Below are 27,951 nucleotides of genomic sequence, written 5' to 3' on the forward strand. Positions count from 1 at the left end.
AAGAACGCGGCAGGAGCTGGATTCTAGACCCCCTCGCCACGCGCCGCCCCTTCGCGAGAGCTCCACGGCCGACCCGGGGCCGAAAGCCAGCCTGAAGGAAACCCTCCCCTCCCCCTGGACGAGGAACTCTGGAGCGTTCCAAATTCTGCCGGCCCTTCGCCCCAGCCCCCGGCCGGCCCGAGCGGCCCCGGCAGGTGCCAGCGAGCCCAGCCCGTCCGGCTGGCCGCGTCCCCCGCGGTCCCCGGGAGCCGGGCGCGTCAGCGGGGCCGGGAGGCTGCGGGCGCGGGGTTCAGGGCTCCCGGCGGCGCCCCACTCGACCGCCCCTCCCCCGCTCCTGAGGTCCGGGGCGGAGGCGAGGGGCGCGCGGCGCCGGCGGCTCGCGGGCGCTGATTGGGCGGAGCCGCGGGGGCGGGGCGGCGGGTTGAGGGGGCGGGGCGGCCCCCTCCCGCCCTCCCTCCTCCGGCCCGCGCTCTCCCGGCCGCTCGCTCGTTGCATCATCCCCAGCCCCGCCGCCTCGGGGAGACTGGGCGCGGCGCGAGCCACTCCGCCTGGCGGTGCAGCCCGCAGCCCCGCGCCTCTCCTCGTCCTCGCCGCACCTGCCCGGTGCCCTGGCCGCGGCCCCGGCGCGTGGGTTCTCGGAACCCGCCTGCTCCGCGGCTGGCCTCGCCGTCTCCGCCCGATCCATTCATTGAGAGCCTGGTCTTTCCCCAGAGCCCAAGTCCCCAGCCTCCTTCCAGCGATTAGCCGAGTCAGCGCCATGGAGAAGAGCGGCGAGACCAACGGCTACCTAGACAGCGTCCAGGCGGGGCCCGCGGCTGGGCCTGGCGCTCCGGGGACCGCGGCGGGGCGCGCGCGCCGCTGCACCAGCTTCCTGCGGCGCAACGCGCTGGTGCTGCTCACCGTGTCCGGAGTGATAGCGGGCGCGGGGCTGGGCGCCGCGCTGCGCGGGTTCGGCCTGAGTCGCACGCAGGTCACCTACCTGGCCTTTCCCGGCGAGATGCTGCTTCGCATGCTGCGCATGATCATCCTGCCGCTGGTGGTCTGCAGCCTGGTGTCCGGCGCCGCCTCCCTCGACGCCAGTTCTCTGGGGCGCCTGGGAGGCATCGCGGTCGCCTACTTCGGCCTCACCACGCTGGGCGCCTCGGCCCTCGCGGTTGCGTTGGCGTTCATCATCAAGCCCGGGTCTGGCGCGCAGAGTCTTCAGTCCAGCGACCTGGGGCTGGACCAGTCGGGGCCTCCTCCGGTGCCCAAAGAGACAGTCGACTCTTTCCTCGACCTGATCAGGTAATGCTCCCCCACCTCACGGAGGGCACATGGGAGATGCCCGCTCTCTAATGCTCCTTGGTTTACACACACGCACGACCTCATGTGCACCTAAGAGCATTCATTCTTAATCGGCTGCTCGTGGCGCTTAACATTTCTTAAATATCAAGATACTGTCTGGAGTCTGCATGCTAACCACACCTTTGCAAACATCAGTCGGTGCGCACGCGACAAGCTGAAGGAGCCGGGCCTCAACTTTTAGCTAGAACCGGTCCAACCCTCAGGTGGGAGTGTGTTAGGAAAAGGCCAGTCTTCTCACCTGTACTTTACTCCTGACACTCAGGGTATGCTCTCTGGAGTAAAAATGTTACAGCCATTCTCTACTTTAGTTCTGGGAACATCAGCTAAACGTTGCCTGTTTCACTGTCCTGGATGGCCTTTGCTCTTACTATATTATAGCTGGATGGCCTTTGCTCTTTCAGCCATCAGGCTGCAAGAAGCTGTCTGTTTTCTCAAGAGGTACTAGTAGATCCAAGAATAACAAGCCTAGGGTTAGTTGTTCGGATCCATTGCCCAGAAACGTGCTTCTCCTGGGGACCTAAGGCAGGTTGTTGCCCACCCCAGAGTCAGGACCACTGTCGCCTGTTCTGAGTTTCAGTGGCTTTATTTTGGGGAAAGCGAGTTCTGGAGGGAAGGGAAAGAGAAGTGGCTTCATTTAGCATTGCCTGCTTTTGTCACTTTAAACAAGTTGTGCTTCATCCCATGAGAGGTAGTATAGCTTTCTGAGGACTGGTTGAAGCTGCAGGCTCTGTTGGTTTCTCCATTATCCCAGGTTCGCAGATAGGGAAACTGCAGCTTGGAAGTATTTTCTGACCCAGCCAGGCTCAGATGAATGGGGTGGTCAGCTGGCTCCCCCTCCAAATGCTGGTTGTGCTGCTTTTGGAACCTTGGAAGATATGTTTTGTCATGGTTGGCTGAAGCAAAGCTCCTTGTTGTTGATGCTGTGAAAAACCACGGACCCTGGGCAAAGTGACTTGCCTTCCTGCTGTTTCCATTTCTCTCTCTGGAAAATATGATGATCGTCTGCCTCTTAGGAGAGTGCTCATTTAAATCTGCTAAAACAGCAAAAACAGTCCAAGGCATTCAGATTGAAAAGAATCTTAGATGAGATGAGAAGGATGAAAAATACATTTTTTTTTTACCAAAATATCTTACCAAAAAGGCAGGTGGAGGTGACCTACTAGGACTTTGATGAACTTACAGCCTGTTTATTGTCTGGCAGCTTGGTGTTTGCAGTCTTTAGAGATCTTAAAGTTTGAGTACTAACTTTTAGGTGGGTGTTTAAGAAAAAAGTTTACTGAAGTTAAGAGTATCTTTGCCTTATTATACCAGTTAGCAATAGCAATATATTGGTCAGTTCTCCCCTGGAGGGAAGGTGAATATGGGGTTATAGGATAATTTTTTGCAGAGATCAGTGGTCCATTGAGGAGTGTGGGTGCCCAGCACTGATCTGTTAGTACCCCATAGGGAGGCTCAGCAGTCCAAAAGAGGAAGGTAGTGTCAAAAAAATAGCAGGCAACTTTTGTAAGGTGGGAATTACCTTATTACCACCAGCCCCAGAAGGGATATTTTATTTCCAGATCATGGCTTTCTAACTTTTGCTCCACACCCTTTCATCTGCTTCTGAGGTGAATGGTGACCCACCATCTGCACCAGTGTCGGTGCAGACTTTTCAGGGACTTGCTGAAGATATAGGAGAGGATGAAAGGACTTTGCTGTGGCTTGTTGAGAATAATGCTTCCAGCGGCTGACCTCACTGAACCCAGCAGCTCCTGAATAAAGCGAGGGCAGGTAGAATGATCCTATTTTGTGCCTGAAGAATTTGAGGCACAGTTCAAGTGATTTTCTCAGGTTACAGAGTAGTCATCAAAAGATGGGTTAGAAGAACCATGGTTTCATGTCCCATAGTTAAGAGTCCTATTTCTCTCACACTTCCCTCCTTATGCCATAGCATTGAAGCTGTGCTGCCGTTCTAGTCCAACAGTCTCAGCAATATTTGCTGGGGTGAGGGGGGTATGTTCCAGGAGGGACAGAGAGCCAGGTGGAGTGGAGTTGACTGTGGGCACTTCAGTGGTGGGGAAACTGTCGTGACTACACCTGAGGGGACAAATCCTATATTGTGAAAAAATAAACAAGGATGATTACAAAATAAAATGAAATAAATGTTTGCTCTGGGCCAAAAGAGGAACCGGGAAGAGTATGGTGGTGTCAGGGCAGATCCCCACTTCTCTCACAGAGAAGCTGAGCTCCTCCAGTCGAGAAAGGCACGTGGGCCGCTGCTTAGACGTGGCTTTCACGTTGAGCAGCTTGTGAGAGGAAACTTGAGTCCTAAGCCACATGAAAATTCTTCTTGGGTTTGGGGAATCTGTGAGTAAAAATTTTTGAATTGCTTTCTTCAGAGAAACCTGATGGATGCCAGTTTTATGTGGGTCTGAGCATATTCTCTGGCAAAGCAGGGCCCCGTCCTTTCTGCTTGTGGACACGTGAAATGAAACTCTGCCGGTGAAGACCAACTAACTACCCAGCAGACCCTCTCCTGGTAACTGCCCAGAACATCAACACCTGGAAGGAGTGGGGACTTCTGATGACTTAGTGCAGTTATTGCCAAGGTTTTGTTGAAGTCCATGGCATGTCCGGTGGTGGAGTGCCCCAGAACGCCTCCAGGATCTCTGTGCCATGATTTCCTGTTTATTTTTATTCCAACTACAAGTCAGGGAGAAATGAAGCCAATAGGTGTTTGTCATGTCTTTTAGAAAATTCAGAATGCCGTTGCCAAGAGGTTTGATTTCCTAACACAATGCACTAGAAATAAAGTAGGCAGGGAGTGGGTGTGTGGTGCCGCTAGCAGAGGCTTTGGAGCGCTGAGAAGTGTGCCTGTTGATAGCAACTCGCAGGTCAGAGTCAGTCTTCTCCCCAGCAGCCCGAGCTCTATGCCTGGGAGCCTGGGACAGTACAGAACTCTCAGACCTGGGAGTGACCCAAGTGATTGAGTTTTGAGTTGTGACTTTTCATCTGAAGTGAAATCATTTGGGCACCAAAGAGACAGAAACAAGTGATCAGGAACCCAGTCATTGTGGACCTTCTTGGTCCCTGACAATGGTTACTGGCTGTGGATCCTAGGGTGTGTCTGTAACCTGCTGTGCCCTGGTTTCCTCCTCTTTATAGTGGGGGTCTTCATATTACCAGCATGAAAGGACTGTTTGCAGAGTTAAATGAGTTATGTCTATAAAGCTCTTAGAACAGGATTGGCCCGCTATATGCTTGTTCTTGTTATATGTGGAGCAATATCCTAGAGCTATTGGATTTTTTCCAGTTTACATGAGCTAATGGAGATGGCCCTCTTTTCATAGTCTGAAAGAAGTAAAAGTAAACAGGAAAAGCTCGAGGTGACTGGAAGTGGAGGCTGTCCTTAGGTTGGTTGGGAAACACATGGACCTAGCGAAAAAGAAGTGAGAAGTGACTATGTTTTCAACTAATAGAATCAACGCTAGGAGAAATTTGGAAAATGGAAACTAAACAGAAGAGTCTTCCATTCTAAAATGGGGAGAAATCCTCACAAACCCAAAGTTGACCTCAGTTTTCTGCAGCTATACGTGATAAGGATTGAGTTATCTGGCTTCCATCATTCCTCTGGGTGCTAAATTTGTAGTTTTCCAATGGAGAAGCAGAGGCTTATCTGCAAGGAGGCAGGTAGAGGCAGCTCCTGGACCCAGCTCCTGTCTGCACTGGCAGCCAGAAGAATGCCGCCGGGCCACTGTCTTTCCAGAAGGGCGCTGCCATGTGCCTGGCAGCCACAAATGAGATTTTACCTCTTGCCAGTTTTCTAAGCTTTGTTTGTGGTTGTGCTCATTTTCTCAACAGCGGGCAGTGCTACAAGCCTTCCATTCGCAGGGTGAGATGTAAAGCTTGTGTGAAGGACTGGCCGTGAATAGGATGCCTCACAAGCTGCAAAGAAAACATTTCTTTGCTGTCTGCAAGGAAACTTATGAGAGACTGAGATCTAATGTTTGCCCCTAGATCACAGTGAAGGTAGTAAAACTTCTTAAATTAAATCTGAGTTTAAAAAACGTGGCAGGTTGTTTGAAGGTGAAGACTTAGCAAGTCTAACAAGGATTTGAATTAATGGAGACTCTCAACCTAACTGGACACTAAAGGAAAACAACCACACTTAAACAATGTAATTTTGAAAAAATGTTTTAACTTGACACCATTCTTTCTACTACTCAGGGAAACACCTTAACTAGTTCAGACACTTCATGATTAAGAGCAAACAATTTAGGTTTGAATCCGGCTCTAACATTTACTAATAATACGGACAAATCATTTAGTCTCTCTGTGCCTCGGTTTCCTTATCTGTAGGTGAGGCTAATAATAGTATCTACCACCTAGAGATGTCATGAGGATTAAATGAATTGATATTTGCATCTCTTGTTAATATTCTGGTGTAGTCTGCCTCTCAGGGACAGGTGAAGGCTACTTAATGCAGAGAATGAGTAGTGCTCTTAGCTTATTTCTCCAAAAGTCTCACCCCAGAGGCTCAGCATTGACCTTTCTAAAATTGGATGTGGGCTTTAAAAAGTGAGTAGATTACTAGCCACCCCCCACCACTGTCATCATAGTGTGAACCTACTACTCCCAGTCTTTCTTTTGCCCCCTGCCTGGTAGGGGGTACCAAGATCTGAAGGGGCATATCCTTGTTAACTGACTCTGTAATAATAAACACCAGGGATGATAAATATTTATCAGGTATACATACCATCCCATATCCTGTTGCAGAGCCTTTGAAATTTTCATAAATTTGGTAAAGAATTTTAAAACTTAAATAAAAGGAAATACTTCTGGAACAAAAAATATACCTAAGCAGAAGTAAATTGTTTTACATTCTTCTCATATAGCACAGGGAAATGCACCCCACCCTTGACAATGGGATCAGAAGAACAAACAGCACCAGGTGTATATAGAAGGAACATTTTTGAAGTTTCTCAGTGTGTGAACTGCATGCCTTTGTACAGCACCCCAAAAAGGAGTCCTGCTTTCCACAGTTGGACCTTGGTGTATACCAGCTTTTATATTTGTTATGAGTCATATATCCAAAGATTCTAACAGCACTTGAAATGCTGGGCCATTCATTCTCTACAAGTTTGGTCTGACATGGGTCTCTGAATTTAATAGTACAGTCTTAGCAGTTTTGTGAATGTTTTTTACTTCAACCCACCATTAGAAATAAAGTTGGAATTGTGGCAGCCACACAAATCCACCCCATATAGACAACCTGAAACCCCACAAGACATTTTTAATGTGACACACGCTGATATTTTTCCATTCTGTCTAGTGTATTACATCTTTTATAAAGTGCTGATTTAGTGCCAATAAATTGATTTCATGGTCTACTCATGTTTGAAAAATTTTGGTCTAATGTGCATGAGGTATTAGATAATTCAAGTAAATTTCTTAGGCTCAAATAACAGAAAAAGAAAATATTTGAGAAATACCCTAACTCCCCAGTGAGTGCTATGCAGAGGAGAGCACAAGAAAGCCATTTGCTCCTACTGATTTCCAGACTCTGCATCTCAAAACTGTATATCTGCACTGACACTCGTCCAGCACCTATTTAGTTTAATTAATTTAATATAAATAAAATTAAAAGTTCGGGGGCCTCCCTGGTGGCACAGGGGGTTAAGTACTGCACTATGAAGAAAACCACAGCCTCTGCAGCACAGGTTCGATACCTGGCCAGCCAGGGAGCAACCTATATGGTGCAGCAGACCTCTCCTGTCTTGCTCGCTGCTCCCCTCAGCAGTGTATTTCGGTCAGTCTGCCTGTTCTGTTCCCCACTCTTGTCTGGTGAATCCTCTTACCGCCCCCCCACCCCCCACCCCGCACCTCTGGTCTGTACCCCAGCTCTTGTATGCATAAGTAAATTAAATCTTTAAAAAAATTAAATTAAAAGTTCAGCTTCTCAGTAGCACTACTGATATTTCCAGTGTTCATGACTACCATATTGGACAGCACTGATATAGAAAGTTCTACTGGACAGTGCTGGATGGAGCTTGCATGCAAGATGTAGCCCTGGTGTCCCCATGTACTAAATGATAGGGTTGAACTCGATCACTTTTAAATTTCCTTCCAATTCAAAGGTTCCTCATTTTGAAGCCTATAAAGTTGCTGCATGAATATGACAGAGTTGAGAAAAGTGCCTGAAGACAGGGCTCTGGGGCCAAAGCTTGTATGCTGAGCAACTGATCCCTGCATACAGGAGAGCTCAGGAGTGAGAAGAAGCCAGAGTTCACTGCAGCATCTGCATTTAAAAGCCATATTTGTTTATAGAGAGGGGTAAGAGTGCAGAGAGCAAAAAACACAAAGTCGGAGGACTGACCATACCCAACTGTAAAACTGTTATAAAGCTCCAGTAATCAAGATGGTGTGGTATTGGGAGAAGAATGACAGATTAATGGAGGGGAGAAAGCCTAGAAATAGACCCTGGGGAATATAGTCAATGATCTTTGACAAACAGCAAAGACAATACAATGGAACAATGATAATCTTTTCAACAAATGGTACTGGAACAGCTGGACAATCACATGCAAAAATATGAATCTAGACAAGACCAGTCTTCACAAAAATTAACTGAGAATGGATCACAGGCCTAAAATACACAGCTATAAATCTCCCAGAAGATAATATAAGAGAAAACCTACACGACCTTGGTTATGGCCATGACTTTCCAGGCACGGTCCATGAAGAGTGCAGAGAAACATTCTGCCTTGGTACTGCAGCCTCATCTTGCCTCTCGGTATGAGCTGGAGGGGTCTGCATTGCCCCTGGTCTTTGGCAATCAGAGGATCCAAGAGAAAGGAGTATGTTTTCTGTGGGTGCCTGAGCTTCAGCACCATGTTTTTTGTGGTAAAATCTTTGTAGTTAGTGTTGTATCCTTTTTTTTTTTTTTTAAGGTTTATTTATTTATGCATACAAGAGCTGGGGTACAGGGCAGAGATGCGGGGGGAAGAGGGGTTGAGAGAATTCACCAGAGACAGAGTGGGGAACAGAATAGGCAGACTGACTGAAATACACTGCAGAGGGGAGCAGCGAGCGAGACAGGAGAGGTCTGCTGCACTATGTGGGTTTCTCTCTGGCCAGCCGGGGATCGAACTCGTGCTGCAGGGGCTGCAGATTGCTTCATAGTGCAGTGCTTAACCCCTTGCACCACCAGGGAGGCCCTGTTGTATCCTTTTTTAACCTTTATAATAATCTTGAGGTAATTTACAAACAATAACTCATGTAACTATCACACAATTTAGATGAAATATTTCTGGTAACCTTTCTTGCCAATCCCCATCTTCCACCCCTGGCCCCAGGCAGCTTTGGATAGAAAGTTTTGCCTCCTATCACTATGAATTAGTTTTGCTTTTTCTAGAGTGTGCTATCGCTGGAATCATTCAGCATGTGTTTTGCTTTGACTTCTTTTGCTTAGTACAGTGTTGTTGAAAAGATCTGTGATGTGTAGTGGTTGGTTCCTTTTCACTGCCAGACAGGATTCCATTGTGTAGATTTATCAGAAGCTGTTTATCCATTTGAATTTGAGTTTTGGGTCACTGAATAATTCTGTTATGTATACACGTCATTTTTTACAATCATATATTTTTATTTCACTTGGATAAAGATCTAGGAGTGGAGTTGGTTCACATAGTAAGTGTCTGTTTTTAACTTTATAAGAAACTGCCAGAACACATTGCATTCTTCTGAGAAACGATTTTTTTTTTGGGGGGGTAGAAGTTGCCATTTTGCCTCAAGTATTGTCTGTACCTACCCACTGTTCCCAGTGAATTTTGCAGACTAGATAATGTTTGGTCTAGTTAGGGTTAGGGTCAGGGTCCATCCTGGGTGAGACCGTACTGGATTACTGCTCATATTAAAGAGACGAGGCAGGCCAAATTGAAGGATTTAAATAAATAACAGGTGCTCTTTGGAAGAGAGCTCCTTTCAAGGCTGTGCTTGAACCAACAAAGGAAACCACTAAGCCTGAAGGATGTGAGGTATTTGCAGGGCAAATTGCTCCCACGGGAAGTTGGAGGGCTTCAAACCCAGCTCTTTCCCTAACTTCCCTAACTTCTTAGGGAAAGAAGTCAGTGGCCAGTTCAGTCTGGGAGCTACTGAGAGTTGGCACATGCTACATGTAGCACAGGGAAATCTGGGCTCAGGGCCTATTTCTGCTTCTAACTAGTATAGTAAATGGAAATGGACTACCCTGAGAGACTGAAATATGTAAGAAAGGTGCTTTGTAATGGAAATAATAGGCAAATGTAAGTCACCGTTCATTTATGCTAAAGAACTGCCCATACAAACTGCTAGTCTGTTTCTACTTTTTTTTTTTTAACTAAATGTGTTTGTGACAGGAATCAAATTTTTGATCACCATTTTGCAATGGTTAATTCAACTGAAGTTGTAATTGTTAATTCTACATTTTGTCTGCTGACATGCAGGCATGTAAATGCTGATATTCTCTCGGTTTGTTAAAAGAAATTCAGATTTCATAGACAAGTAAGTTTGGAAAATGCTGTGTTACCATTTCTATATGCTGGCTGTCTTGTGGAAGCACCCAAAGTAGTCCAATGAAATCACTTTTGCATCTCATTAACCCTGTTGACTGCAGTATTAGTTATCAGTTGTTGTAGAACAAATTACCACCAGTCTAGCAGCAAAAGTCACACACATTTATTATCTCATAGTATCTATGGGTCAGGAATCCTAGTTTGGCTTTGCTAGATGTTCTGTCCCAAGAGTCCCTGGCAAGGCTGCAGTCTAGGTGTGGGCTACACCTGGGGTCCTATCCAAAGGTGGAACTGGGGATGGATTCACTTCTTAGGTCACTTGGTAGGTAGTAGAATTCAATTCCCCGAAGTTTAGACTGGGAGTCTCAGTTCCCAATTGGCTGTTGGCCAGAGGCCCCCTCAGTTTCTTGCCATATCTGACCCTTTCCAACATGGCAGCTTGTTTCATCTAACCCACAAGCCCAGACTCAGTAGAGTCTCCTAGCAAAATGGAAGCCACAACTTTATGTAACAAATCATAGAAGAGATAGCCCATCACTTTTGCTGTGTTTTACCATCTAGAAAGGAAGTTATAGGTTCCACCCCCTCAAGGGGAGAGTATTACACAAAGATGGTCTCTTGGTAGGCAGGAAGCCATTGTAGGCTCTGCCTGCCAAGTTGGTCTGCAGTTAGATGTGCCAGCCTCTGAGACTGAATACAGTGCAAATAGTTGCTGGGTGATTCTAATGCTAGGCGACCGACTCAACCACGGAAGCAAGAAATAGTGAATAAATTTGGCACAAATTGTAGAGGGTAATCCAGAGTTTTTTTTACTCTTCTAGATTTATTCTTCTTATAGAAAGTGGGTAGAACAAATAGATTGTCAGTGGAAATTTCTTACATATCAAGAGCAGCATCCTGCACAGTTTGACCCAAAGATGACCCTCAATAAAAACTGATCGCATGAATAGATTTTGGTTTCAAAACTTAGCTTAACTTAATCAGCTTTATTGTTTTCCTTTTATAACAAATATTTTATAATATCCTTCACCCTGAGATGAAATCCATAAATAGAATTTACCTGCTCACATAATTTCAAGATATCAATATTACATAAATGTAATACAAAAGACAAAAGGAGAATAATTTACAATAATAGTGTACTTCAGTCTGTAACTGCCCTAAAACAAGCTGGCTAGGCACTTACTTATGAATTTAGATTTACCATCAATAGACAGCTGTAATACAGGCTGACGCTTGATACTGCTGTGTGAAATTAAGGTCCCACCGTTTGCCATTGGTGATATGATTTCCCAGAATGAACAATTCTTGGAAACATTATGAATGAAATAGACCAAAAATCATCCCACATTTTACAGGAATTGCATTCCTGGAAAATTCAGTGTACAAATCATGCAAAAAATACATCATTTTGGAGTTAGTCTAGGCTTTGGTAATTACAAATAATGTTTTCATCTGCAGGTATGAAGCATGCAGGCCCTGAGACAGTTTACTGTACAGGACTTTGCCACTTTCAGCAACACGAATGGCTGGGACCTGGCTCTTCTTACACATACTCTCCTAATTCCAGAAACGCCCCGATTGTGACAACAAAAATACTCCCTTAGATTCTACTAGTGGGCAGCACTACTGTCCCATGAAAAGCGCTGGGTGGGGCTTAACCTCTAAGGGAAAGGAAAGTGATGGGTGAGTTGGACAAAATTAAGTCTAAACATCAAAGCATGACATAGGGAGATGAGGATAAAAGTCCAGTGCACCCAAAATACCTGTTGTGGTCCAGCAGCTGGGTGCTTGGATCAAGCTGAAATTGGCAGAAACTTCTGGGGATGGAGGGAGGGAACACTGTGTTGGGTTGTCAGATGGCATCTTAGAGCGGACACTTTGAATACTGAATTTTAAGAATGCTGATGAAATGCTTTCTTTTCCAACAGAAACCTGTTTCCCTCCAATCTGGTAGTCGCAGCTTTCCGCACGGTAAGATGAGCTTTGCTAAAATAATGAGACTTTGGTGAGGGGTGTTGGTGGGGGCGGTGTACAAATAACTGCTACAGAGTTAGATAAGGTGAAACAAAGAAGGAGAGTTTGTTAACAAAATTGGTAACATTGGTCTAAATCTTTATAGGATCAAAACAAACAAGCAAACAAAAAACCCCATAAAAATATTTTCTAAAATAGCCCTCTGATCCCACTGGTTTTAACCACCTTTTCATATCATCTGAGAATAGCCCCAAATCATATTTTAGTGATCTCTTAAATATTTCAGAATTTTTTAAAAATACATTTATCTCTCCTTTTTTTTCTGATTGTAAAGGTAATACATGCTCATTGCAGAAACATTATAATACATAAAATGGAAAAAAATTAAAAATTATCTGTAATCACTGCCTGGAGCTACCCACTGATATTTGGTCTGCATCCTTCAGATGTTTTTTCTATGCACAGTGCACATGCATGTGATGTAATTGTGCCACACATATTGGTAGGATGTACACTCACTACACAGAATGTCGTATACCTTGCTCTTTTTGAAGACAGTGTGTTGTAAACATTTTCTTGTGATGGTAAATACCCTTCTGCATAACATTTGGCTGTATCGCATTGTGTGAGTGCACCCTAACTCTATCAGTCAGTTGCTGATGGACATCCACATTGTTCTGGTTTCCCCTTAATTTTAGGAATGCTACCAGTAATATCCTTATGGCCATGCTTTACACAGAGAAGGAATTGAAATATTTGGATTACGTGGATTAATCTGATTGGCTTTTCAAGCAGACTTTTCTGTTTTTACTTACAACTTCTCTCGTTTTTTGAAAAATCAGCAGATAAGCACAGCTGTGGCTTATATGAGGTAGGAGAAAAATGAAAGTAAAATGACACACTAAAAAGTGAACTTTAGTATTTATGGAATTTATACCAAGGTTCTCCAAGTAATAAGAACTTTCAGCTGTTTTAAATAGCAAAATCTCAGCAGGAAATTGTGCAGACCTCCAAACCATTGCTCAAGGGACGCAAGGAAATTCTCTAAATAATCCAGAGGCTTCTGGGAATGTATGCTGCCTGGGACTTAATGTAACTTTTATACAGTCCTCAGAGTGTCTTGTCAGGCCAGTCCAGTGAAAAGAGACCAGGACATCTACAGGGAATGATGACAGAGCAGCCAGAGGCCCAGAAGTCCTCTCAGCATCTTGGTCTTCACCTGAAAACTAACTGTGGCTTTTTCTTTCTCTTGTTCACAGTACGCAACGGATTATAAAGAGGAAACCTACAACACGAGCTCTGGAAACATAACCCACGAAAAGGTAAAGGTTTTTATAAGATCACTTGTGAAAAATACTTACAAAGTCAGCAGTGTTTCTAGTTTTTTTCTCAGCAGGGTTGAAATCTTTGGGGTTTGAAGCCCATAGGTTAGGACTGCTCCCTTGATTATTTACCAACATAGCCAAATGCTAGCATCTGTAGCGCTGGAATCTTCAGCAGATTTGTTTAACCAGTTGGGAACTAAAGTCTCCTTTCTTCAAAAATAGATTATCACACCCCTTCTGCTATCTGAAAATATAACTAATAGATGACTTCACAGACTCCACCACATAGGACTTGTTTTAGGAACTTTCCTCACCACAGCATTCATTTTGTCACACATTTTTTTTTTTTCCCCAATTCCTATTGTGCCCTGGGCTGGGTTCCAGCCTTTGTGATAGAGCTGGGGGTGGAATGAGGGACCTCACAGCCTGTTCATTCCAGCTGCAGAACTGTCACGGGAAGAAGGAGGTGTGTCTCCCTTCCTCCGCACACACATTTATGCCGCTCGATCCCCAGGGCTGAGGGACTCTGAGTTCTACTAACCTTTCTTTGTTTAAAGAAAAGTGCTATTTTAAAAAAAATAGAAAGCTACTAATTTAGTCAAATTCACTTCATCCTAAGGATGAATAACCTGAAGCTCAGAGCAGTTATTTAATATCAGAGCTGGGACTTGAGCTCATTTGTACAGTAAAAATATGTTTTTACCATACTAACATATTTTCCCACTCAGAATTTCATAATGTGTTTTGATGGACAAAGATTCTCTCTAATGCATGCTTGCAGCAGTGAGATTTAGCATTGCCAGAAAAAATAAAGGATATAGTCTATCTATACAGTTTAAACCAGTGATTTAAGAAAAAACATCCCGAAAATATCCATGTTGATCCTGAAAATCTTTTGAGAAATTAGTCAGCTAGGATGTTACCTAGCCACAAAAAACTTTTTCACGTTTAGGAAGCACAGTACAATATAATCATCAACTCTATCTAAAGGAAATTTTCACCAACTAGCTCTTCTTTTAAAAGCAGCCCTTTGAAGAGATTGTTCAACGTCTGCTTGAATATATCCAAGGACAGGGAGCTCACTGCTTCATGCTTCAATCTGTGCCAGTTTTGAACAGCTTTTAGAGTGAACAATTAGATGAATTCTTGTTTGTTGATTTCCATGTTTGTGAACTTCATCTCCCCTTTGGCTTCCTACCCTTTGTGAAATCACTGAGGGTTAAACAAAATAGGAACCATTTCCCACCCTAGGGGTGTTTCGGTCTGGTGGAGGCAGAAATGCATCTGTGTTCTGACTCATCTGTTGTAAACCTAGACCCTCTGTGCTCTCTGATCCTGCAGATCCCTTTTGGAACTGAGATTGAAGGAATGAACATTTTAGGATTGGTTCTTTTTGCCTTGGTGTTGGGAGTGGCCCTAAAGAAACTGGGCTCTGAAGGAGAAGAGCTCATCCGCTTCTTCAATGGCCTCAATGAGGCGACGATGGTGCTAGTGTCCTGGATTATGTGGTGAGTGTCCTCATTGCCTGCTCCCTTCTTGCTGCTCCTGCCATTCAAAAAGTGTGCCCTTCTGTGTCACCACCTGGCCCAGTGCTTTTTATGTGGTTGACACTCCTCGGCCAGTCAAGTACAGGAATAGTAGAGGTGGAGACAGTTTCTCCTGATTTCAGCACCTCAGAGAATCAGGCACAGACCATAATCACCTCCCTTGGTGCCTAAAGTGACCCCTCTGGTCCTGTTACCATTGATATATTTACAGGTTCTGCCCATCATCCCATACATTATGTCATCTTGGGGGCAGTGTATTACCATCAGATTACTATTTGCTGCATAAATAAGACTAAGTTATCTTAAAATGATAGACTTCAGGGGCCTCCCCTGGTGGCGCAGGCAGTTGAGTGCAGTGCTGTGAAGCTGTCCGCAGCCTCTGCAGCGCTGGTTCCATCCCAGCCGGCCGGCGAGAATCCCACATGGCACGGCAGATCTCTCTTGTCACCCCCGCTGCTCTCCTCAGCAGTGTATTTCATCAGTCTGCCTGTTCTGTCCCCACTCTGTCTCTGGTGAATCCTCTCACCCTCCCATGTATCTGGCCTGTACCCCAGTTCTTGTATGCATGAATAAATAAATCTTTAAAAAAAAATGATAGACTTCAAGCTCCAAACAGGCCACTTACTATAGAGTAGTTCATAACAGGAGATCAAATCCATCTTCACCCAATGCATATATAAATTTGGAAGGGTTTTTTTTTTTTCCTTTACACATAAAGCTTTCTTTGTAATATCAATGAAGGGGTAATTGTTAAAATATAAACTATTAGATTGATTTCCTGCTAAAAGGTAAAAATTTGACCAGATCCCTCAAAGTAACTTTTCAGAAATAAAACCAATTTCAGTGCTAATCCCTCACAAAGTTTTACCCTTTTGTTTTACTCATGCCAAACCTTGTGGGTCTTAGCTTCCACACATTTGTTGTTGAGAAACTAGTTTATCCTCTCATGCGCAAAGTATTTTCCTCATTGTGAACCCTTAGGTCTCCCAGAACTTCTCTCTCTTAGATGGCATTGGCATGGCAGCTGGGCAAATAACCTGGGACTTGGGAGGAAAGTTTGAAATTAAGTGGGAGGCTAAGTTCAGAGCCTCCACTGGAAGGGTTTATCTTATTCAAAAAAATTTTCTTGCTCAACCAAGAATTGCAGAGTCTGACTTTGTCTTCGCAAACATGACACTTCATTTGACTGTTGTTGTTCTGGGGAGAGAAATATTTTCATGAAGAAGTGTTTCCACCACATGTCAAGTTCTTTTCCTGGGTTTTTTTTTTTTTTTTTTTCTCAGTCTAAATCCCTCTTGAAGTTTAGATTACAGGAAACACTGTGTGCAAGAAAGTGATGTTCCTGTGTTAGAACATTTATTTCAATCTGAAAACCAATTTGCAGTCACTTCTTCAACTTTATGTACTTATTATGCACAGACAGGTGTTCGGTAAGGCACACCTACTGAGTGTCTAAGTACAATGGGGGAAATGTGGTCCAGAAAGTGCTTCTCACACAGTACTAGGGTTTAAAATGCCTTCTGGTTAAAGGAAATCCATGAAGCGTAGTAAGGAATCTTCAGAGTAGTTCTTCCTGCTTTTTTTCCTTCTGATTTCCTACACTAAGATCAAAGCACCTATCTACCCTCTACTAAACACAAAAATGACTTCTTGATGGATTAAATACAGGTGGTACTAATCCCTCATAAATTTTATGAGTGGTGTCTATTGCAACCACCCACCTCTGTCATCAAAGGACAAAAGCAGCCATAGACAACCTGAAAATGAATGAGTGACGGTATATTCCAGTAAAACCCATGGTCACAACCCATGCATTAAACTATCTAGGGAGAAAGGAAGAAACAGAAGGGAGTCCTCTAAAAGTTTTAGAAGAAAATATAGGATTAGGGAAAATCTTCCTAAGCAAAATACAAAAGTAAAAGGCATAGAAAGATGCTTAGTTTGACTATACCAATATATTATAAAATGTTTTTATGCAAAATGTGCCTTGAACAAAGTCAAAAGATAATACACTTATTGAAAAAATTAATATATATTTACATATAGTTAGTATATGTGGGTACACACACGAACAATCTGGAAGCATCAGGATCCAAAGGACTAGTACCAGTTCACAAACAGTTCAAGCAACAAGATTTATAGGAAAATTGAGAATGAGTATTTAAAACCTTTTTTTCCCCATTTGATATTGTTGCATGAGCCAAGCACCTCATTGTGAACTGAGCATTTTTCTTATATATTATTTTTTATTGTCTTTTAGAAGAATATTGGTCCATAATCAACTAAAGAGAAATAAATTGGTCTTCTACCTAAGACCATTTGAGAAACACTAGTGTAGAGAGTTGTGATTACTGAAAAAGAAAAGAGACTGAGTATTAGAAAACAGACATATATGTGAGCAGGCATTTCATAGAAGAGGAAAGCCACAAGACCAGTAAGCATTTTAAGGAATGCCCAGCTTATTAGAATCAGGAAAATGACAAGCCCAGTTTTATCAGACATTGACAGGTGAGGGTGAGTTTCTCTAGCAGTATTGACATTTTGGCTGGATCACTCTTTGTTGTGGGAGCTGTCATCCCTGGCCTCCCACCACTAGATGCCAATGAACCCCCCCCCAAAAAAAAAGAGGACATATTTATTTAAGTTAGATTTAATTTAAATTTAAACCAGAAATGGGCCTCCCTGGTGGCACAAGGGGTTAAGCACAGCACTGTGAAGCTATCCGCAGCCGATACCCAGCCAGGGAACTACCCACATGGTGCAGCAGGCCTCTCCAATCTTGCCCACTGACCCTTTAGCAGTGTGTTTTAGTCAATCTGCCTGCTCTGTTCCCCACTCTGTCTCTGGTGAATCCTCTCACCCCCCCGCACCTCTGGCCTGTACCCCAGTTCTTGTATACATAAATAAATAAATCTTTAAAATGAATGAATGAATAAGTAAATAAATAAAAAACAAAAAAATATCTCTAGACCTTGCCAAAGGTAAAATCATCCCTGGTTAAGTACCACTAGAACAGAGAAAGGCTTATTCTCCTAGAATGCAGGTGAAATGCAAATTGGAATAGCTACTTTAGCAACAATTCTTGGCATCTACTAAAGTTTCACTTATGCACACCCGTAACTCCTCGGTGCCTCTACCTAGAGAGCGCAGGCCAGGGCCACAGAGAGCCAATTTGCAGCGTTTCCAATGATGAAAACCTGGAAATGATTTAAGGCCCCATCAAAAGTCCAGTGGCAAATTAACTTCCAGTGCTTTGTTCTGAGGATGATATTTAGAAAGCATGAGATAAAGATGGAAATAACTTATGTTCATCAAAAAAGGAAAGGACAAACCAAATGTGGTGCACACATATAGTGGATTATCACTCAGCTTGAAGAAGGATGAAATCTGATACCTGCTGCCACTGCATGGATGACGTGCAGACATCACACTCAGTGAGACAAGCCAGACACAAAGGGACAGGTGTTGTATATTCCACTGATAAGCAGGCAACAGCAGTCAAATCCATAGAGACAGAAGGGAGAACCATGGACCCCAGGAGCTGGGGCGGTGTGGGGGGAGAGAAAGAGGTGATTGTTTGAGCACAGTTTCAGTATGAGATGAGGGCAAGTTCTGCAGACGATGGTGGAGATACCTGCACAACCGTGAATGTGCTTAATGCCACTAAACTGTACACTTAAAAATGGTCAAAATGGTAAATTTTATGTGATGCATGTTATATCACAGGGGAAAAAAACATAACAAGGTATATTTCTATGTATTGATAAGAAAATCTCAAAGACACAACATCATGTTAAAAATAAGCCCAGATTTACATGCGAGCCTCTGTACCTGTGGGCGTAGGAAGTATCAGTGGTTATCTGAGGCAGGGTCTGGCTTGAGGATGGTGCCTAAGGGGAATTTTGTCCTAATAGATAATGTTTCCATTTTTGAGAGGAGGTTGTATCCATGTATTACTATGGGATTTTAATTTAATAATACTGCTTAGATCATCTCTGGAAAGAAAATTCAAACCAGTGACATTAACTGTCTGCATGGAAGGAAACCAGAGCTTGGGAGGCTTTATACTATTCACCTTTGAAATTTGAGTTATGTGACATTATTATCTCTATAATTAAATTTTACAAATGAAGTCATAACTTTTTACACCCTTCCTCAATTTACATTAAATTCAAAGCAATAGACTTTAGTTCTTTGTAGATCCCACAGTTCATACCTTCCCTTCCTACTTCCCATTCTGCCATTAAAAAAATCTTCACGCTCCAGAAGTGTTCCCAGAGTGCCATTGTTAATGACTTTTTCCCACGGAATCATGTTTTCCAAACCACAAAGAATTTAAAACTTCACAGAAGTTCCAGCTTTGGCTCAGTTCTGTATCACAGCAGTTGTGAGAAGTGGGTGTTTAGCCTTTTGTGTTTCTAAGTTCTCAGGATAAGCCTGAGCAAAGCTGAAAGTCAAACTCGAGTCCCAGAGGCTCTGATCTTGAGAAGTCCCTTGGCTTTCCACCTGGCAGCGGTCATGGGTGGTGGCATTCATCTGTTGTGAAGGGAATCTATTCTGGGGGGAAGGTCTGGGTTCTAGTACTGATCCCACTGTCCACAGTGGGTGATCCCATTCTTTTTACTCAGTTTCACAACCTGTAAAATGGGCCTGATTTACCACCTCCTCTTATTCCTCGGGATCATCCTAACCAGAGATGAAGGCCACCACATTGAAGGTCCCAGAGTTCTGTGTCAGGAAGGGCCTGTGTCTTCCAGCCCTAGCATAACCCCCCTTCCTGATGAGTGCCCTGCGCTTGTGCCCTAGGTACGTGCCTGTGGGCATCATGTTCCTCGTTGGAAGCAAGATTGTGGAAATGAAGGACATCATCGTGCTGGTGACCAGCCTGGGGAAATATATCTTCGCATCTATATTGGGCCATTTCATTCATGGAGGAATTGTGCTGCCTCTTATTTATTTTGTGTTCACACGAAAAAACCCATTCAGGTTCCTCCTGGGTCTTCTCACACCGTTTGCAACAGCGTTTGCCACCTGTTCCAGGTGAGTAGGTTTCGGGCACCCTGCACTGCTCTGAACCCCATTAATATAGAACCAAGTGAGTGTAATGGTAGAGCACAGCCTGCATCTTGGCATATTTTATTTCTAGAACACTAAATCTAGAACACTCACCTCATTTTTTTATACTACCACCTCCACAGCTCTTACAAATGTGAATTTGTAGGGTGGCCTTCTATTTCATCCCTGGATCTATTGAGGTTGCCTCATTTCCTTTTTCTTCTTACTTCTTAGAGGTCAGTGACACCTTTGATTGGTCTACCTGTGGGTCCTCACCAGAATTAGTAAAAACATTGCTTAAGTAAAAAACGGTAGTCACCTCAGTAAAAATGCATTTCAGGAAGTTTCTAGAATGATTCCTGCCCAATTCTTTTGGATGTGTGAATTAGAAAATAAGAGCAAGGCACTGTGATGAGGGATTTGTGCTCAGCTCTGTAGGCATCCAGAGTATAATAGGATTATGTAATTTAGCACAAAAGATGCGCCTGGTCACTCATTGGCATTCCTTCAAAAATCATGGCTTTCCAATTATTTGCTAGAAAACTTTCAAAGGATGACAGTATATTGTTTCATTCACATGTTTAGTTTTTATGTCTCCACTGCATGTTTCCTCTCATCCTGAATGATTATTTGGACAAGGTAGTGGTGCTAAAGAGAATCAGGGAAGTTTCTCTGGCATAGATGGAAACAAACCTACTTCTAACTGTGCCAGCCACCTTCTGCAGAGCCAGCTAGAGTGAGCATGCCCTGCTCATGCAGGTGTCTGTGTTCACATTTACTTTTTCAAGCTCTCAGAGCCACTTCTGCTTCTTGGACCTGGCATTCTCCCATCCTCTCATTCCTCGGGGTCATCCTACGGAGAGATGAAGAAGCCCACTGAATTCTATGTCAGGAAGGGCCTGTGTTTCCCAGCCCCAGCATCACCACCCTCCCAGATGAGTGCCCTGCACTCTCATGGTTTAATTAAATTAAACCATGCCTAAATTTTAAAAATTGTAGTTTGCTTTTTACTTTGTGGGGGGGAAATATTCAAGAGAAGAGAGATGCAGGGGCCTCCCTGGTGGCCTAGGGGTTAAGTCTCAGTGCTATCACCACTGTAGCCTGAGTTCGATCCCCAGCCAAGGAGCTAACCCACATATGGCGCAGCAGGCCTCTCCTGACTCACCCACTGTTCCCCTCAGCAATGTATTTAAGTACATCTGCCTGTTCTGCTTCCCACTCTGTCTCTGGTGAATCCTCTCACCCTCCCCCACTCCCCTCTCCCACCTCTGGCCTACATCCCAGATCTTCTAGCAAAAATTAAAAAATAATAAATTTTTAAAAAGAGTGAAGAGATACACACAGAGTAAACAGATCTTTGTTCTCTTAAGAACATTTTTTTTAATTACAATGTTGTTTTTTTTTTTTTTTAAGATTTATTTTTTATTTATGCAATAGCTGGGGTACTGGCCAGAGGCTTGGGAGGGTGAGAGGATTCACCAGAGATAGAGTAGGGAGCAGAACAGGCAGACAGACCGAAAAGACTGCTGAGAGGAGCAGCAGGCAAGACAGGAGAGGTCTGCTATGCCATGTGGAATCTCCCTGGCCGGCTGGGAATCAAACCCGTGCTGCAGAAACTGCGGACAGCTTCACAGCGCTGCGCTCAACCCGCTGCACCTCCAGGGAGGCCCTCTCTTGAGAACATTATGCACCAAGAGGCACTATGAAGATATTTGGAATTGACAAAAGCAGGTCTATCTGGGGAGTCACATTTTGAATACTTTAGGAGTTGGCAAAACCCTATGTTGTGACAGAAACTTCGAAAAAATTCTGATTTTTTTTCTTATTTCAAGAAGAGAAAGTCAGAAGGTAGGATCCTGCTGAAAACTGTCCGAGTCTGATCTGAGTGGTATCGGATGAGATGGGCCATATGAGGGTGGACTGGCCGTAGAGCATTCTGAGAAATGTGTCAGCCTGTCTGGCTGCTGATTTCCATTTCTAGCTCAGCAACTCTTCCCTCGATGATGAAGTGCATTGAAGAAAACAATGGTGTAGACAAGAGGATCAGCAGGTTCATTCTTCCCATTGGGGCCACCGTGAACATGGATGGAGCGGCCATTTTCCAGTGTGTGGCCGCAGTGTTCATCGCTCAGCTCAACAACGTGGAGCTGAACGCAGGGCAGATCTTCACAATTCTGTAAGTTCTGTATTCCTTCTTTTATCTCTAGGTCTACATTCAAACTTCAGGCTTTTCTTGTGATTTACTTTGAAACATCTCCTGAAAACCAATTTTACCTTGACTTGGTTGAAAATAAGAATGGCCTGAGTTCATTGCTTGGAGAGGACAAATCAGCTGGCAGAATCTAGGGTTATGTGGCTTTTCATTAGCACACCATGGCTGCCATATTTTGCATGTCTGTGTGCCCACTCCATGCTCTGTCTGATGGTTGACCTGCTTTGCCACTTCCTAGAGTGACAGCCACAGCATCCAGTGTTGGAGCAGCCGGAGTGCCCTCTGGAGGGGTCCTCACCATCGCCATTATCCTGGAGGCCATTGGGCTGCCCACACATGACCTTTCTCTGATCTTGGCCGTGGACTGGATTGTGTAAGTAGCAAGTCCTATTGTCACTGAAAAAAAGGTCTATAGAGTCTCCTAGGAGCTTTGCTATGTCTGGGGCATGCGGGGAAATGTAAAGTATGTCCCCTGCCTTGTGAAGGATTCTAGAGTCAAGTTGGCAAGACAAGATTTAGAGGAAGGAAAATTAAACCCTATCAGAGTCAAAGACCCATGAACAAACATGAATAACGATGACCAAAAACTTGCTTATAGCATCAGAAATCAGGCCCAAGACCCAGACCGGGCCCCCGGTACAGGCTTAAGGGGCGGAAGGTGGGAGTGGAGTGGGAGCACACAAGGGTCTGTGGAGATTGTTGACTGCATAGGAGTAAAGCCGTTGGAGCAGTGAGCCTTCAGGAATGATTTCCTTGCTTGGAAATATCCAAAAGGTGGTTTCTGCAAAAGGAGAGATAACCCCAGCTAGTGTGATGTCTTGGGCAGGGGCCAGGTGAAAAGCTGGGAAAGAGGTGTGATCCAGATCACCAGCTCCACGCTTCCTGGTGTTTATTTCTTGAGTCACATGATACTTTTTTTAGGTATAAACAACACCTGTTTTAGAGGGAAGATCAGCCAAGGTACTCATGTTGGGACAACAGAGCATGTGGATAAGAAATCAAGATGCCTGGATCCAAATCCTGCCACTTACCAGATGTGTGATATGAACTGTGCTGTGCTTATATCTGTGCATCTGTCCAGTGAGAATAATAATAGAACATGGACCAGAGCTGTAGTGGAGATGAAATCAGTTATCACATACACAGCACATAAAAGAACTACAAGCACATGGGAAAGCATTTAGTCGATACTTATGAAAAAAATTACTCCTACCAGGTAGTCAGAGGTATGAGATGACCTAAGCACTGGAGCCTGGCCTGGCCTTCTGACTCTCCCACTGGCTTGGAATGGTGGTTTCCAACCTTTATTATTATTTTTTAAAGATTGATTTATTTGTGCATACAAGAGCTGGGGGTGTAGGCTAAGGGGTTGAGAGGATTCACCTGAGACAGAGTGGGGAGCAGAACAGGTGGATTGGCTGAAATACACTGCTGAGGGGAGCAGTGGACGAGATAGGAGAGGTCTGCTGTGCCATGTGGATCAACTCCCTGGCCTGGGATCAAACTCATGCTGTAGGGCTGCGGATAGCTTCATAGTGCTGACACTTAACCCTTGCATCACCAGGGAGGCCTCTCCAATGTTGGACAAAACCAAAGCAGTGTCAAAGCCCACTCTTCCTCCTTGCCCAGGTGTCTCCCCTACATGGGAAGTCGGCCATCTGATAAGAGGTGCTCAGCCCGCAAGAGGGAAGCAGCCCCCAGGGTGACCTTCCCAGCAGAGACCGAAGTCACACAAGCAGCCCTCCCCCATGCCTCTAGGTTCTTTTCAGATTAGTGGAATAATCAAATTAATACCAGGCCAATCATAAAGGATAACAAATTTAGGTAAATATATGTGGGGAGTCTACAAAGAAGTAGATTACAAAAACAATGAGGCAATATGTGGGGTATATATCCCAAGCTAAGTGATGGGTTAGGGGTCTGGGGTTTCAAGAAGATAAGAAGGCCCTGATTCCAGTGCCCTCAGGTAAGCGCCCCCGACCCCAAACTTTTCAAAATGAACATAGTGCTTCCCCTGAGCTCAAATGAGCAATGATTTTTGGGCTAATCTATGGGAAGACAAGACTCTGGGAAGGACAGTGCTATTTTTCCAAAAGCTGGTGTTGGCTAACAAAAAAGCATATGCAAATCGACATTCATTAGAGATTCAGGAGAAGAAGAAGGGAAACGCTCAGAGTGTAATGTTGAGTGGAAGAAAAGATGGACACAAAGCCATGTCTATATTATCTTCTCAGTTTTACGTTATTTTATATGATTGTGTATATTACACATAAAATACAGGCCTTGAAAGATGACATGGGGGCCTCCCTGGTGGCCTAGGGGTTAAGTATCAGCGCTATCATGACTAGGGCCTGAGTCCATCTGAGGCTAGGGAGCTACCCACTTGGCGCAGCAGACCTCTCCTGTCTCACCCACTGCTCCCCTCAGCAGTGTACTTTAGTCAGTCTGCCTGTTCTGTGCCCCGTTCTGTCTCTGGTGAATCCTCTCTCCTTCACCCCTCCCCCGCCCTCACCTGCACCTCAGCTCTTATATGGATAAATAAATAAATCTTAAAAAGAAAGGTGACTGGGGGCCTCCCCTGTGGTGCAGCGGTTGAGCGCTGGGTTGCGAGGCCGCCCGCAGCCTCTGCAGCGCCGGTTCAATCCCCGGCCACCGGCGAGGGTCCCACATGGAGCAGCAGACCTCTCCTGCTGCACCTGCTGTTCCCCTCAGCGGTGTATTTCGTCAGTCTGCCTGTTCTGTTCCCCGCTCTGGCTTTGGTGAATTCTCTCACCCTCCCGCACTTCTGACTGTACCCAGTGCTTGTATAAATAAATAAATTAATTTTTAAAAAAAGTGAATGGAAGGAAACTAAGCAAAATGTTAACACTTACAGAGTGTGGGTAGGTGACTTTCATTACCTTCTTTATACTTAATTCCAAATTTCATACAATGAAGGTCTATTACTTTCATAAAAATAAACTCTACTTAGAGAAAATCAGTTTAGAGTAACATAAGGCCTTAAGGCCCTCAGCAGCCCACTTGCTAGGAAGCAGCAGGTCAGGGTCACCACTTCCCAGGCAGTTCAGCCTGTCCCCACCACTGTACACCCCTTTTGAAGTAGCTCCTGTAGCATCAGGAAAACACTGCCCTTTTGTTTCCCACCAGGGACCGAACCACCACGGTGGTGAATGTGGAAGGGGATGCCCTGGGGGCCGGCATTCTCCACCACCTGAATCAGAAGGCAATGAAGAAAGGGGAGCAGGAGCTGAGCGAGGTGAAGGTGGAGGCTGTCCCCAACTGCAAGTCAGAGGAGGAGACATCCCCCTTGGTGACACACCCGAACCCCGCCGGGCCTGCAGCCAGTGTCCCAGAACTGGAATCCAAGGAGTCGGTTCTGTGAAGGGCCTGGGCTTCAGGCTTGCCTGCTAGGAGCACCTACCTTGTGAGACCAGGCACAGCCTTACCGACTTAAGCCTCCTGAGCAATGCTTTGGCCCAGTTACTGCCTTGAGAACTCCTTCTCGGCACCGGCATTGGGCTTCCCGGCAGGAACTGGTTACTGAGAACAAGGACACTCTGACATTTGGCTTGACCCATGCCAGGTGCAACTGCGTGTGCACCAGGGCTGTTTGGGAACCTACTGCCAAGGCTTGGGAAATAACAGGCTCACAGGACCTGGTGGTTAAAGCTTGGAAAAATGCAGGTGTATTCTTCATTGCACCGGGTCAGCTCTGCATTGGGTGCTTTCCCGGCAAACCTGGGGTTTGCAGTTATCTGTCACATTGTTTCACGAGCCAAAGTAATTGGAAGAATTCCAAAATTCTTAGCCTTAGCTGGAATTCGCTGAGGCAGAACTCGAGATATTTAGAGTTTATGCTTCAAGTAGGCTGGCTGCTGGTTCATCGACCTGGCACTGCACATTGTCAAGTTAGATGTACTCCAGATGGTGTCAGCAATGCCGGGTTCTTGGTCAGTGGCACTCAGTAAACATTTAAATTCTGAGGTCAAAGATAGGAGGGATAAGTGCAGCCTGCTCGGGGAGGGAAGCACCCTAGTAGGGACATGACACACAAAATTAGTCCCCTTCTAGTCCCCATCCTGGGGAAGCTTTCTGCTCCGGTGACCGAGGCCTCTGGCAACACTGCAACTTGATCCCCATCCATGCTGACTTGGCAATAGGCCAGAGTGGGGCTGCCTTCTCCAGGGAGGGGGATATGGTGGTCATCACAGTCAGGGCCCTTGTTGATTGATCAAGATATCGCTTTAACTAGACCCTCCCTTTAAGAAAAGGTGGCAAAACTAAACACAATTTAAAAACCACAAGCCACTCGTGGGGCACCTGGGTCCCCAGACCTTTGGCTATTTCCGTGGACCTGTTTTCCTTTCCTGCAGTAATCAGAGTTTAAAATGATAAGCCAGATGGCCACCTTCCTCCAGATACCTGCTGGCGCGCTTGGAATCTGTAACAGCGCGCTTTATAGAGAAGACGGCTGTGGCACTGACAGGGACGACCGAGGAGGCTCATGGCCGCAGTTTCCCCTGTGGCCTTTGGCGTGTGTCTGTGGTGACCTGCAGGCAGCAAGTCCTGAGGCCTCACTTTACCCCATTTGTAAATTGGGACTGATGTCACCTGCCTCTTACCTACCTCAGAGGGATTTGGTGAGGCGGACTGAGTGAATCTGAGAAAACCACCTTTTCATTTCTTGGATATGAAGTGCTGACACCGCTATGTTCTTATATTTTTTACCGAAGTGATTCCTTGTCATAGAGGCCTCGTTCCCCTGGTGGAGACAGCTTTTGTGAGCAGGGCTTTGTTCTCCGTGAGCTCTAGCGACTCCCATCGTGCCACTTGTTCTCTTTGTAGTCTTTCCACAGCATCCGTGCGGCCTCTTCCTGATGTCCTTCAGGTTTTCATGAATTAACTACCCCACCTTCCACAGCGTTTCCGGATATCTGACTTTCCTGTGGTTCCCTGGCATTTTCTACTGCCCCGCCGCTGGCCACTAAAGCCTCCTAAGCTTTGAGACTCACTCATGCATTTTTCCCCTGTCTCCATGAGGTTGCTGCCACCCAGACCCTGCAGAAGGGGACCACCCCATTGTAGTGTGTGTCCCACTGAACGAGAATGGCAGGCAGGACAGAGCAGGTCAAGCCCCTCCGTGTGCCCGAGCAGAATGTGTGGGAAGAGCTACTGGGTCAGGGGGAGGTTGGGCTCCCTGCAGCCCTTTCTAACCCAGCTCAGCCACTTCCATCTCCCACAAAGCCAGGAGTGACAGGGACTGGAGCTGAGGGTCCTGGAGGGTCTCTCCTGGCAAGAGCACATGGCTCATGCCCTTCATTTTCAAAGAGGAAACAATCATTGTCTGACTCCAAACTGCAAATGACCATTCACTACTTTTTAGAATTCAGTATATCTTTCTTTCCACATATATATGGTATATATGAATGCTTATATATGTATATATTTATGTACATTATTTTTAGCTCCAGTTCAAGCAGTTTGAGTTTGAGCAGAGGTGAACTAAGCCTCTGCTTAGTTGTGTGGCTTTGGCATCCTGATTTTCCTGTGTATAAGGATGAATTTCACAAAATGTGGAACTTAGTTGAGGGCTGGACAGTAGGACCCAGGGACTATGCATTGCCTATCTTGGAACTGGAAATACAGTAAGGAGGGTGCTGTGATCTGGAGAAGGGAGCTTCTCACCCAAGTCCCCACAATGGATGACCCCCTAACCCGGTCGGTGAGCGGGGGAAGAGGTGCCGGCTTTCTCCCTGTTGTCCAGTCCATGGGGAGTGAGACCAGGAGGGATGTGGCTGGGAAAACCCCACTTCCTCATTTCTGAAGACGTCCGCGCCCCCGCCATTCTCTTCTGAGTGTTGTCATAAATACTGTTCATCTCTCACTGTTTTGAATGTGTGATACTTGCCTTAAAACAGCTGTCCTAAAAAACAAATACAGTATTTCTACTAGACTCTGTGTGT

At 45.1% G+C, this 27,951-nt stretch overlaps 1 protein-coding gene across 2 annotated transcripts; it reads left to right on the top strand.

The window, feature by feature from the left end:
* Positions 1-177: 177 nt before the first annotated feature.
* On the top strand, positions 178-27,934 carry SLC1A4 (solute carrier family 1 member 4). 2 transcript variants are annotated; one of them, XM_037527495.2, is made up of 9 exons: positions 178-194; positions 712-1,284; positions 11,804-11,846; positions 13,109-13,171; positions 14,516-14,682; positions 19,528-19,761; positions 21,758-21,952; positions 22,227-22,361; positions 25,136-27,934. In XM_037527495.2, exons 2-9 carry the CDS (start codon positions 758-760, stop codon positions 25,368-25,370), a joined length of 1,599 nt encoding a protein of 532 aa, XP_037383392.1. In that variant the 5' UTR covers positions 178-194; positions 712-757; the 3' UTR covers positions 25,371-27,934. The 2 variants fall into 2 exon arrangements, with proteins under 2 accessions (XP_037383392.1, XP_054557639.1); XM_054701664.1 differs by lacking the exon at positions 178-194 and adding an exon at positions 11,443-11,558 and having other exon boundaries at positions 1,260-1,284.
* Positions 27,935-27,951: the final 17 nt, after the last annotated feature.

This window comes from Talpa occidentalis, unplaced genomic scaffold (assembly GCF_014898055.3).
Source record: "Talpa occidentalis isolate TD23 unplaced genomic scaffold, MPIMG_talOcc4v2.1 talOcc4.5, whole genome shotgun sequence".
Lineage (NCBI taxonomy): Eukaryota > Metazoa > Chordata > Mammalia > Eulipotyphla > Talpidae > Talpa > Talpa occidentalis.

Bases quoted from the DNA above. Each gene is read 5' to 3' on its own strand.
- SLC1A4 (XM_037527495.2), top strand. From the start codon at position 758: ATGGAGAAGAGCGGCGAGACCAACGGCTACCTAGACAGCGTCCAGGCG. The intron at 1,285-11,803 runs GTAATGCTCCCC...CTTTTCCAACAG, and splicing joins TCTTTCCTCGACCTGATCAG to AAACCTGTTTCCCTCCAATC. The intron at 14,683-19,527 runs GTGAGTGTCCTC...CTTGTGCCCTAG, and splicing joins CTAGTGTCCTGGATTATGTG to GTACGTGCCTGTGGGCATCA.